Genomic DNA, 12,886 nt, shown 5'->3' on the forward strand with positions numbered 1-12,886 from the left:
TATGTTCATCTTAAAACATAATGGATGTGAAAAAGCAAGCCTCCACTCAATCAATAAAATAAGTAACCCAAAAGAAAAAGGGGCAAATGATAAGAATAGCCATTTCATAAGAAATTACACAATTGGGAAATAAATTTGTGAAAAGAAATTAAACCCATTAAAACTCAGTGCCATGAACTATTGTTGCTTACCCACAAGACTGTACCAAATTAAGAAGTTTGACAGTCATAAGTGTTGGTGAGAATGCGGAGCAACAGGAAGTCTTATAACTGCTGGTGAAAGTAAAAATCAATACAACCATATTTTTAGGGGGGGAGGTAAACAGTGCTATCTTTAGCACTACAGATGCACATAATTTGACCTGGCAATTCCACTCCGAAGTATATCCTACACAACCTGCGGTACATGTGCACCAAGATTCTGTACAAAAATGCTTCCAACAGCTTTGTTTATAATAACAAAAATTTAAAAGAAGAAACCTGAAATGTCCATTGACAAAGGCATTCAAAGATGCAGTATGGCTTATTCCACAATTAAATATTAGATCTTTGTGAAAATAATTGAATTACTATAGCCACGAAAAACAACATGGAAGAATCTCTGAACCATAATCTTGATTGAAAAAAAAAAAAAAAAAAACTATGTCCTGAATATTATATATAGTGAAGAATTTCTATAAAGCACAAAATCAAGCTAAACTAGATAATATACTAGTGATGGAAATGTGTGTTATAAATATTTTCTAGATAATACACTATTAATGGAAATGTGTGTTATAAATATTTTCACAAAATCAAGGAAAAAATAAACACAAAATTCAGATAGTGGTTAATTATGGGAGCAGGCAGGAGAATGGGATTGAGGTTAGGAAGCATGCAGGATAATATTTCAGTTAAGTTATATGGTAGGCTCATAGGTAGTCATTATTTTAATTGAACATCATAATTTAGGTTTAAATTGCATATATTTTTGCATTTATAAAATAAATTGAAGCTTGGAAAAGTTAAGTAATTTAAGAAGATCACAGCAAAAGTAAGTGAGGACTGGTGCTTATGGAGGCAGTATTCATGATCTGCAATGGGTGGAGGTGGCCTAAGGGTACACTGGCTAAGGAACAGAATGGTGAACTGTGGTGTATGCATGCAATGGGATATTGAGCAACTTCAAGAAGGAGTGAAGCTGTGAGACACACAGTGAGGTGAATGGATCTTGTAAGCAACATTTGAGTGAAGTATGCCAGAAACCAAGGCAAATAATATAATGCCTCACCAATATGGGCTAACTACAATGTGTAAACTCAGAATTAAATCTTAGAGCACAGCCTAACAGGGAAATGATTATTGTAATGGTCCCTAGATTGTAAGCTCTTATAGCAGTCAAATCTATTGCTGAATTGTAATGGCTATCTCCAAACTCTGAGATGTTGATCCCTTAATGTATACCCTGATTGGTCTCTGGAACATTGGGTATCTGTGTTGCACCTGAAACTCAGACCTAGAGCTCGGCAGATATGAATATCAGTACTAATGCATACAGCAACTGTTAAAAAAAAAAAGCTGAAATAGAGCCTGGACTTCAATTAGAGATATGAATAAAGCAGACCTGGTTAAGACTAGAGCAAATCAGGCCAAAAATTGAAGGTTGAAACTGAATGTGTTCAAACTTCAACTTCCATGTGAGACCAAGGGAAGAGATGCTTATTTGGTGTAGGATCTATATATTCTAAACAATGTAACTTCTACAGTCAGTTTGTTCAAACACTACAATTACATGGAACTTTGAATAGGAAGTGAGCTATGGTAGGTCTGTATAGATTAGAATGAAATAGCAACACATCCTAAAGGAATTTGGGTGGAGAATAAAAATATATATTCAGGGCCCCCCTGAAGAGCTGGGGGAGGATGCAGAGGTGTTGGACTTCCTCACCAGGATGTTGCTGATGCTCTCACAAACCTTGGGTACTGACAGCTTGATGTGCTGAGCCCTCTGTCTTGGGGCTTGCCCCTATGAAGCTTGTTTTTGCAAGGAGAGGCTGAGCCTGCTTACAATTGTGCCTGAGAGTCTCCCCCTGAGTGCCTCTTGCTCAGATGTGGCCCTCTCTCTCTGACTAAGCCACCTTGGCGGGTGATCTCGCTTCCCTCCCCCCTGTGTGGGACATGGCTCCCAGGGTTGTAAATCTCCCTGGCAATGCAGGATATGACTCTTGGGGATGAATCTGGACCCAGCATCATGGGATTGAGAGCATCTTCTTGACCAAAAGGGGGATGTGAAATGAAATGAAATAAAGTTTCAGTGGCTGAGAGATTTCAAATGGAGTCAAGAGGTGGCTATTCTTACGCATTATATAGATAACACTTTTTAGGTTTTAATATATTGGAATAGCTAGAATTAAATACCTGAAACTACCAAACTCCAACCCAGTAGCCTTGACTCTTGAAGACAATTGTATAACAATGTAGCTTACAAGGGGTGACAGTGTGATTGTGAAAACCCTGTGGATTGCACTCCCTTTATCCAGTGTATGGATGGATGAGTAGAAAAATTGGGACAAAACCTAAATGAAAAATAGGGTGGAATGGTGGGGGGTGATTTGGGTGTTCTTTTTTTATTTTTATTTTTTATTCTGATTCTGATTCTTTCTGGAGTAAGGAAAATGTTCAAAGATAGATTGGGGTGATGAATGCACAACTATATGACGGTACTATGAACAGCTGATTGTACACCATGGATGATTGTATGGTATGTGAATATTTCTCAATAAAACTAAATTTAAAAAATCAAATTTCAGGGCTAGAGATTAGAGCTACATCAGTGAATAAAGATTATCTTCATAGGAAAAAAAAAAAGTAAGTGAGGGAGCTCAGGTTTAAACCAAGTGGGGGGAGACAAGGAAAGAACAAGAACAGCCTGATGTTTAGATAATGTAAACATTCTCCTATCGTCTATTTCAGTAGTTTTCAGAACTTGGATACATATTGGAATCACCTAGGGAGTTTTAAAAAAATACTAATGTGGGCTTTCCACTTCTAGAGAGTCTGATTTAATTGAACCTGCATGGTGTCTTGTCATCAGGTTTTTTTTTTAAAGTTCCCCAGATAGTATATACTTGGAAGATCTGAGAGCAGGGACATGAATAGAAATTTGCACATTGGTGTTTATGGAGGTAGCATTCATGATCTGTACTGGGGTGTAGGTGGCCTAAGGGTACATTGACTGAGGAACCAAATGGTGAACTGTGGTGTATGCATACAATGGAATATTGAGCAACTACGAGGAGTGAAGCTGTGAAACACACAAGGTGAAAGGATCCTGTAGACAGCATTTTGAGAGAAGCATGCCAGAAACTAAAAGACAAACATTATAATGCCTCACCAGTATGGAATAACTACAGTGTGTAAACTCAGAATTGAATCTTAGAGCACAGCTTATCAGGGGAATGCTTATTGTAATGTTCCCTAGATTGTAAGCTCTTACAGTAGCCACATTTATTACTGAATTGTAATGGCTATGTCCCAATTCTGAGATGCTGATTCCTTTGTCTATAACCTGATCAGTCTTTGGAACTCTGGGTATCTGTGTGACAACCGAAATTCAGAGCTAGAGCTCAGCAGATGTGAATGTCAGTATTAGCACATATAACAACTCTTTAAAAAGCTGAAAAATAGTCCAGACTTCAATTAGAGACATGAATGGAGCAGATCTAGTTAGGACTAGGGCAAATTGGGCCAAAAAGTAAAGAATGATACTGACTGTGTTTTAAAACTTCAACTTCCATGTGAGACCAAGGGAAGAGATGTTTATTTGATGCAGGATCTGTATTTTCTGTAGTACAATAAACAATTTTACTTGTACGGTCAGCTTGTTCAAACACCATAATTACATGGAACTTTGAATAGGAAGTGAGAGCTGGTAGGGTTGTACAGGTTAGTGTGAAATAGCCACACATCCCAAAGTAATTTGCCCAGAGAATAAAAATAAGTATGCAGGGCCTCCCTGAGGAGCTGGGGGAAAATGTAGAAGCATTGGACTTCCTCTCCTGGGTTGTTGCTGATGTTTTAACAAACATTGAAGACTGATGGTTTGCTATGCTGAGCCCTCTATCTTGGGGCTTGCCTTTATGAAGCTCACTGCTACAAAGGAAAGGCTAAACCTGTTTATAATTGCACATAAGAGTCTCCCCCTGAGTGCCCCTTTGTTGCTCAGATGTGACCCTGTCTCTCTCTAGCTAAGCCAACTTGGCAGGTGAACTCACTGCCCTCTCCCCTACGTGGGCCCAGACTCCCAGAGGTGTAAATCTCCCTGGCAACACAGAATATAACTCCAGGAGATGAGCATGGACCTGGCATCATGGTATTGAGAACATCTTCTTGACCAAAAGGGGGAAGTGAAATGAAACAAAATAAAGTTTCAGTGGCTGAGAGATTTCAAGTGGAGTTGAGAGGTCACTCTGGTGGGTATTCTTATGCACTCTATAGATATCCCTTTTTAGGTTTTGTCAGATCCCAGAAAAAAGAGTCTAACATATAGAAGGGATGTCTGATCCAGGGACCCCGCAGCTTATCTCATAGAAACCAGGTGTGCCATAAACTAAGGGTTGAAGGCTGTTTTAGAAATCCCAGTCATAGTGGCACCTTGACTCCAAAAGGCGGATAAGGCAAGATCAGATAGGTCCATAAGATGAATGACCACAAGCAAGCCAAAAGGCCTGTTTCCTCCACATAGATAATATAGCTGCACATCAAAGAAGAGTAGTGTGTTAGAACCCTAGCAACCAATCAGCTCAGAAGTTGATAAGCCCTCACCCACTCAAGGCACAGGACACCCTTCCATCTCCATGTGGTTTTTTTTCTTTAAAAAATGCTGCTCTCAGAAAGAGAGCTGGAGCCATTTTCTTTCTTTTCACTGGCTCCCACCTGCTTTCTTCCTCTAATAAATCTTAAACTTTATACTTAAACTTTGACTCGCTGCATTGTGTGGATTCTTGAATGACTCCAACCTAACAGGTTTTAGTGTATTAGAATAGCTAGAAGTAAATACTTGAAACTATCAAACTGCAACCCAGTAACCTTGACTCTTGAAGACAATTGTATAACTATGTAGCTTACAAGGGGTGACAATGTGATTGTGAAAACCTTGTGGATCACACTCCCTTTATCTAGTGTATGGATGGATTAATAGAAAAATGGGGACAAAAACTAGATTAAAAATAGGATGGGATGTGGGGCATGATTTGGATGTTTTTGTTTACTTTTATTTTTTATTCCTATTTTTATTCTTTTGGTATAAGGAAAATGTTCAAAAATAGATTGGGGAGATTAATGCACAACTATATGATGGTACTGTGAACAGTTAATTGTACACCCTGGATGACTGTATGGTATGTGAATATTATCTCAATAAAATTGAATTTAAAAAAAAGTTCCCAGGTAATTCGAATGTGCAATAAAGTGTGAGAACTGCCCATCTATTCTAAAATAGATCAAATGATAATGTTGCAAAGACTGTCTCACTTGGTTGAAAGAATAAAATGAAAATATTCATGCTGATGAAATAAAATGTTACTTTTAGCCCAAATTTCCTTCTTTGTACTAAGGTAATGTTGAAGGAAAATGCAAGGCTTAACATCCAAAAATCTGAATGAGGCAAGAATACATATTAGTATAACCATTTTGCTAATAAACGCAATATAAAATTGAACAAAATACTTTATTTGACTCCAGGAAATAAATACAGATATGATTGAAATACTATGAGAAACAACAAAATGGATGTTATTAACTTAATGCCACATTTATAACCTTCATATTCACGAGAACCAAAATGAAAGGGATTTTCTGGTCTATTTGGAAGAGTGATGACTTCATTGTTGAATATCAATGAAGGAAATAAATATTTATTGAATAAACAAAGAACAAATTCATGCTCCTTCTACTAGTAAAGAACCACTGTGCTAAGAATAATACTGACAAAGAGATACAGATCTTAAAATATATACTTCATATACAGTACAGCTATCCCTTCTACATTTTATTTTCAAATTAGATATGGTTATTTGTAATTTAATACTGTGATTTCTTAGTAAAATTGCATTTAAATCATAAAATTTCAACAAAAAGTTCCACTCACAAATTATTATTGGAAACTTAGTGATTGTGTTAAAAATTTTTACAATTACCTTGGTAGTTTTGTTTTGTAGTTCATTTCAGGAAGATTTTCATTTTCCATGTGTTAAAAATTAAGTGAGTATATTAAATTCACTTGTAATATATATCTAAGCTCTTCAACAATTCAAAATGATAATGAATACAGTTTTATTTCATAAAAACAATGGACACTTTTTCATATTAGGCTCTGAGCAAAGAAGCTACAAATAATTTTGATGAATCAAAGCTCATGAATAATTCTGCCCATCCACAGTTTTGGTATAAAAAAGCATACTTTTCATATCTGTAAAGCCTTCTGTTTTTGAATCAGTGTTGCTTTTATAGAAATTGATTTAGGGTGCCATCATGCGGCACAATGATTATGTTCAAAAGGCAAATGCATAATAGAGTAGAAGATATTTTTATTATGGCAATGCTATAGTTTTCTTAACAAAATTCAATTCTGCTCAAAATTTTATGAGAGAATAGACAGTTCAGAAGAGAGGACACATTCTATTCTTTGACAACCAGGATATCTCCTCGTCTGGAAAACTCATAAAAAGAATAGGATACTATAAAAACTAAATCTTGGTAACAAAACAGTTAGGCTGACTCATCATCTTCCCCATTATCAAATTTAAGTGACTGGATGAGGCCATCAGATGCTCCCAATTTTAGAGGAAAAATATTTTACTTTATCTCTTTGGCTTTGAAGAGTCTAACTCTATGCCACTCAGCTACTATAAGAAAATGAGATAGCATAGAAGAAAGAAACAGAATAAATGGATATTTTGAAATTGAGTGCTATGTCTTTAGTGGAGAGAGAGACAGACAGGGGACTGGATTCCTGGAATCTGGCCATTATCTTGATCAATGGCAAGTCAATTAACTTATCTGTGCCTCAGTTTCCTCATCTGTCAAATGAAGGGTTTGGATCAGATATATCTATGATCTCCTCCAAATCTATATTTCTCCTAAAGTTTTACCCTCTGTCACACTTTTAAAAAGCTTTATGTATCAACACCATCAATAAATTAATAAATGAGTATTGAAAACCTGTGGGAGAAATAAAGAAATAAAAGAAATCAAGAACTGAAGCACAATTCAGAGTGTACAAGGGCAGTACAAAATTAAGTGATACAATGTGTTCTACACTACAATATAATACAGTATCAGGGGAAGGGAAGATGAAAAATGAAGGCTGCAAGACTTTCAGTAGCTTTGTAGGGATATGAAACCTGAACTGTGCATAGCATGATGAGATTTGGACAGACTCGCATGAAGGTAAGTGAGGGAGAATGCACAATTGAAAGAAGAACCAACAATGGAAAAAGTAAGCAATTAAAGAGACAAAGACACTGTAGACTAATCAAACATGTTTGGTTTAGCCTGGAGTGGATTCTAATAATCTGGAAATTTCATACAAAAGTCCATCTTTTTCAGCTTCTCTTGAAAGAGGAAGATGTGGCAAAACTGGGCCGTAGCTTCCTATACGGCAACAGCTGGCAAGGTTGTCCCTTTAGGTAACACATGCTTTCTCCAGTGTACTCATTCTCCCCAAGCTGTGCTGCTTTATATGTTTGTTGTACTTATCTAGGCTCTGCAGGCATTAATTTGAGTGCAACCCAATATAGAATCTTATAAGCCAAAGTAGGGGGAATAAAAATAGAGGACAGGTAGAAAATAAGTGAAGAAAATGGGTAATCTGAGTGCCTATGAACAGTTTAAATTCATCTGTGTTATCAAAGCTAAATTAAAGTCATTTTAAATAAGCATGAAAATTATGGAGTACATATACAAAGTGAGATAACACCAAATCTGCAAGTTGTGTTACCCCCAATCCTATATTTATATAATGAACTTCATATTAAAGGAAGTGGAAAACAATGCCTGCTTTATTCAACAAACTGTATCCCTATAGCCACAGCACTTGAATCCACCTAAGAATAAAGAAATTGCTGATGGAATTAAAAATCTCCTAGCTGATCATTTCATTGCACAAAGGCTGTGCATATCTAGAAGATATGTGGCTTAGAATCTTACTCAGCTATTTTCACAGGGGAGAATGAAAATTGAAAAAAAAAAGAACATTTTCCAATTCCAGTTCTGGGAATGATGGAGTAGCTTGATTCAAATTAGCCTCCCAGAGATGGCAATCATAAACTCTATATTAAAAAAAAAAAAAAAACAAAAAAGCAAAATTAAAAAAATATATATTTAAAGACACTGGAGAGCAGCCAAAAGCAGGCATAAACTGGAGGCAATTGAACTCTTGAAAGAAAAGAAATGCAACTGGTTGATATCAATATTTACATGGCATCCCCTGAGGGCACACGCCTGTCTGTGCAGATGCAGAATGGCTAATAATCAAAACTCTGTAGGCTTATTGCTTCAGGTTTTAGAGGATAGAGTTTGGGACTTCTGAGTGTCTGGAAGTTAACAGAGAAAACCCCAGTGTGCCAGTTTGAGTGTATTGTGTCCCCCAAATGCCATTATCTTTGTAGTCTTGTGTGGGGCAGAAGTTTTGGTGTTGGTTAGATTTGCTTGGCGTGTGCCCCACCCAGCTGTGGGAGATAATTTTGATGAGATGTTCCCATGGAGGCGTGGCCCCACCCATTCGGGGTGGGCCTTGATCAGTGGTGCTATATAAATGAGCTGACTCAAAGAGGAAAGGGAGTGCAGCTGGGAGTGATGTTCTGAAGAGGAGCAAGCTTTCTAGAGAGGAGCGTCCTGGGAGAAAGCCGTTTTGAGGCCGGAGCTTTGGAGCAGACGCCGGCTGCCTTCCCAGCTAGCAGAGGTTTTCCAGACGCCATTGGCCATCCTCAGGTGAAGGTGCCCAGTTGCTGATGTGTTACCTTGGACACTTTGTGGCCTTAAGACTGTAACTGTGTAGTGAAATAAACCCCTGTTTTATAAAAGCCTATCCATCTCTGGTGTTTTGCATTCTGCAGCATTAGCAAACTAGGACACCCAGAAAACAGGCTTCCACAGAGGAAGGCTGAAAATCTGTATATGAACTCCCATCAAATTCTTGGCTTATGAACTACACACATGTGGAGGAGTCTCCACAGAGCACAACAAAATGCAACAGCTAGAAGACTGAAGTTCTGCACAGAAATTTAAGCTGTTGACCACTGCAGAAAGACAGAGTTTACAATTTGCATACTGCCAATTCTGAGGAGCTTGGCAAAAACTACTGGCTTTCCATTAAGTTCCAAAGATCACAACTTAAGAGTAAAACTATGTTCTGGGAGTAAGAGATTTTCCCTAATAGGCTGGTGTGATGGTTAGGTGCATATGTCAACTTGGCCAAGTGATGGTACCCAGCTGTCTGGCCAGGCAAGCATTGGCCTAACTGTTGCTGCAAGGATGTTTGTAGCTGGTTAATAAACCAACAGGCTCGTTTATTAAATCATCAGTCAATTGGCCTGCAGCTGTGATAATGACTCAGCAAAGGGTGTGCCTTGCACAATGAGAAAAGGCAGTTGGCTGGATTTAATCCAATCAGTTGAAGACTTTTAAGCAAGACAGATAGAGGACGTTCAGTTCTTCGGCTGCCCAGCAAAGCATTTCCTGAGGAGTTCATCAAAGTTGCCAGTTTGTTTCCTGAGGAGTTCATCAGACATCTTCATTGGAGTTGCCAGTTTGCTGACTGCCATAAGGAATTTGGACTCGTGCATACCCACAGTTGTGTAAGTCACTTTTATATATCTTATATTCATAGATATCTCTCATTGATTCTGTTTCCCTAGAGAACCCTAACTAATACAGATGGTATATGGGAACTCCGCATTTTATGCATGATTTTTCTGTCAGTCTATAAATCCTCTAAAAGAAAAAAAAAAAAAAGATTAAGGGCTACACTGAAATAGACCTTCCAAATAAAGTGAAAAACACACATGTATGGTGTAGAGTAATCGGTCAATAATTAAAGTGCTGGCTACAACAATCAAAACTCTTTACAGAATGTTACCAGAATTCAGAGTCTCCACAATGTTCTCACATATGTGAAGTGGTACATCTAAGCAGACTTTGATATTTTAAAGATGCATATTGTAATCCCTTAAGTTACCACTAAATAATATAAAATAAAATAGAAGTATAACAAAACAGTCAATAGATCAATTAAGGTGGATGTAAAGGATGAAAGATTCCAATTAAAAGCCAAAAAATGACAAACTGGATAAAAAACAAGACCTAGCCATATGCTATAAGCAAGAGATATATTTTAAATTCAAAAACACAGATAAAATTAAAGGAAAAGACTAGGAGAATATGTAGAAAAAGATACACCATTAAAAAAGTAGGCATTAAAAAATTTATGTAAACACATTAACATCAGACAAAGTAGATTCTCAAAGGGAAATTTCCAGGAATAAAGAAGGCTATTTCATAATATTAAGAGTTTCAATTCCTCAGTAAGTTATAAACATCATAAATGTATGTATAGTTAATAAGGGTGGTTCAATAAACATAAAGCAAATACTGGCAGAACAAAAAAGGGATGCAGACAAATCCACAATGTTAGTTGGAGATTTTTACTCCCCTCTTTCACTAACAGAAAAAGCAAGAAACAAAGTAAAGAGAGTGGTAAAAATAGAGGTTTTAATGACACCATCAACAACTCTCAGTTAATTTGACATTTATAGAACACTACATCCAACAACTGCAAAATACATATTCTTTTCAAGTACAAATGGAGCATTTACCAATATAGAACAAATGCTGGGCTATAAAAAGTCTCATTAGAATTTTAAAAATTGAAATTTTATCAAATGTGATCTCTGATGACAATGGAATTATATTAGATATCAGTAAAAATAAAATAACTGTAAATCCCACAAATATGTGGAAATAAAAGAGCACCCTTCTAAATAACAATGGATCAAAAAAGAATTCAGAAGGACAATAAGCAAAAATTTTGCTATGAATTATAATGAAAATATAACATCTCAAAGCAGAGCTTAGATTGAGATTTATAGCTTTTAAGGCTTATCTTAGAAAAGAAAAACCATTTTAAAATTAACATTCTAAGTGTCCACCTTAATAAGATAGAAAAAGGAGACAAGGTATACCCAAAGTAAATAGAAAGAAAAATAAATATAGAGGCAAAATTAATGAAACAGAAAACAAACAATAATCTAAAAAATAATAACACAATCAAACTTTGGTCCTTTAAACAGTTCAGTAAAATTGGTAATCCACTAACAAGCCTGATCAAGCAAAAAAGAAGAAAATACAAGTTAGTAATAATAGGAATAAATGGGAGGATTTCACTACAAATTCTACAGATATTAAAATGAAAGTAAATTTATGCCAATAAATTTTACAATCTAAATGAAGTTAATGATTCCTTGAAAGACACAGATGACCAAAATTGACCTAAGAAGAAATAAAAAACTTAAATACATCCGTATCTATCAAGGAAAATGAATGTTACCAAATCCTTTCAAAAAAAAAAAATTTCAGACTTATAAGGTATCACTGGTAAATTCTCATAAATTTTTAAGGCAGAAACAATACTAATCATAAAAAAAAAAATTCAGAAAATTGAGAAGAGGGAACACAGGTCAACTCATTTTATGATGTTAGTGCAATGTATAACCTTAATGCCAAAACCTGAGAGTTCATTACAAAAATTATTACAGATCAAAGTATCTCATGAACATAAATGCAAAAATAATTAACAATTAGCATTTCAAATCCTTCAATATATAATAAGGAAAATACATAATAACCTAGAGGAATTTATCCTAGAATATGAGGTTGGTTTGATATAAAACACGTCAATGTTATTTCTGTTAATAGAAAAAAAGAGAAAACCCATGAGATTATCTCTTATAGTGTAGAAAAAACATATGACAAAATTCAACACTCCTTCATAATGAAAACTCTCGGTAAACCAGAAATAGAAGTGGAGCCCCTCAATCTGATAAAGGGCATCTACAAATAAAAATCTACAGCTATGACCATATCTAACAGTGAAGTATTTTGTGCTTTTTCAAAAGAATTCAGTGATGAGGCAAGGATTTCACTCTCACCACTTCTATTCAACATTGTAATTAAGATCTTAGTGACTAAAGCAAGAAAAAATACAGGGACAAAGATTAGAAATAAAGAAATAAAGCTACTGCTATTCACAAAATACATGATTATCAACATGAAGCATTCTATGGATTTCCAAAGTAAATGATAAAATTGAAATTGAATCTAGCAAGGCTATAGAATACAAGGCCAGCACAGTAGCATAAAAAAGTATTAAAAAACATATATGTAGTGAAAAACACACAATACTACTACACTGAAAATTACTAAACATTGCTTAAAGAAATTAATGAAGAACTAAAAGTGATATGTCATATTTATGAATCAGAAGATTCAATATTTTGAGGACACCAATTCTCAATAATTTTATCTATAGATTCAACATAATCTCAATCACTATCCCAACAAGCTATTTTTAAATATTAGAAATTGATAAATTGATTCTATAATTTACATGCATAGAAACTAAGATTGCCAAAACATGAACAAAGTTGGATGATTCAACTACTTGATTTCATGACTTAGCATAAAGCTAGAGTAAGTGTATTATGGTATCCAATAATGGTATGAGTGAAGGATAGATGTATAAATCAACTGAATATAATTGAGAATACAGAAGTTTTCTCTGCCTATGCTGTCAAGTAATTTTCAGCAAAGGTGTCAAGGCTATTCAAAGGAGAAAGAGAAGTCTCCACAAC

General features: G+C 35.6%; 1 protein-coding gene across 8 annotated transcripts in view; it reads right to left on the bottom strand.

Annotated features, from left to right (window-relative positions):
* Positions 1-12,886, bottom strand: part of TMEM232 (transmembrane protein 232) — a 384,954-nt gene that overhangs the window by 87,006 nt on the left and 285,062 nt on the right. Inside the window, exon 13 of one of the 8 annotated variants that reach the window (XM_037800746.1) lies at positions 9,934-9,971. The exons of the other annotated variants lie outside the window; for them this stretch is intronic. Coding sequence (XP_037656674.1) covers positions 9,956-9,971 — 16 coding nt within the window. The 3' untranslated portion in view covers positions 9,934-9,955. Of the gene's footprint in view, positions 1-9,933; positions 9,972-12,886 lie in introns of those variants that run through there. 8 annotated transcript variants of the gene reach the window in all.

The sequence above is a fragment of the Choloepus didactylus genome, chromosome 13 (genome assembly GCF_015220235.1).
Source record: "Choloepus didactylus isolate mChoDid1 chromosome 13, mChoDid1.pri, whole genome shotgun sequence".
Classification (NCBI taxonomy): domain Eukaryota; kingdom Metazoa; phylum Chordata; class Mammalia; order Pilosa; family Megalonychidae; genus Choloepus; species Choloepus didactylus.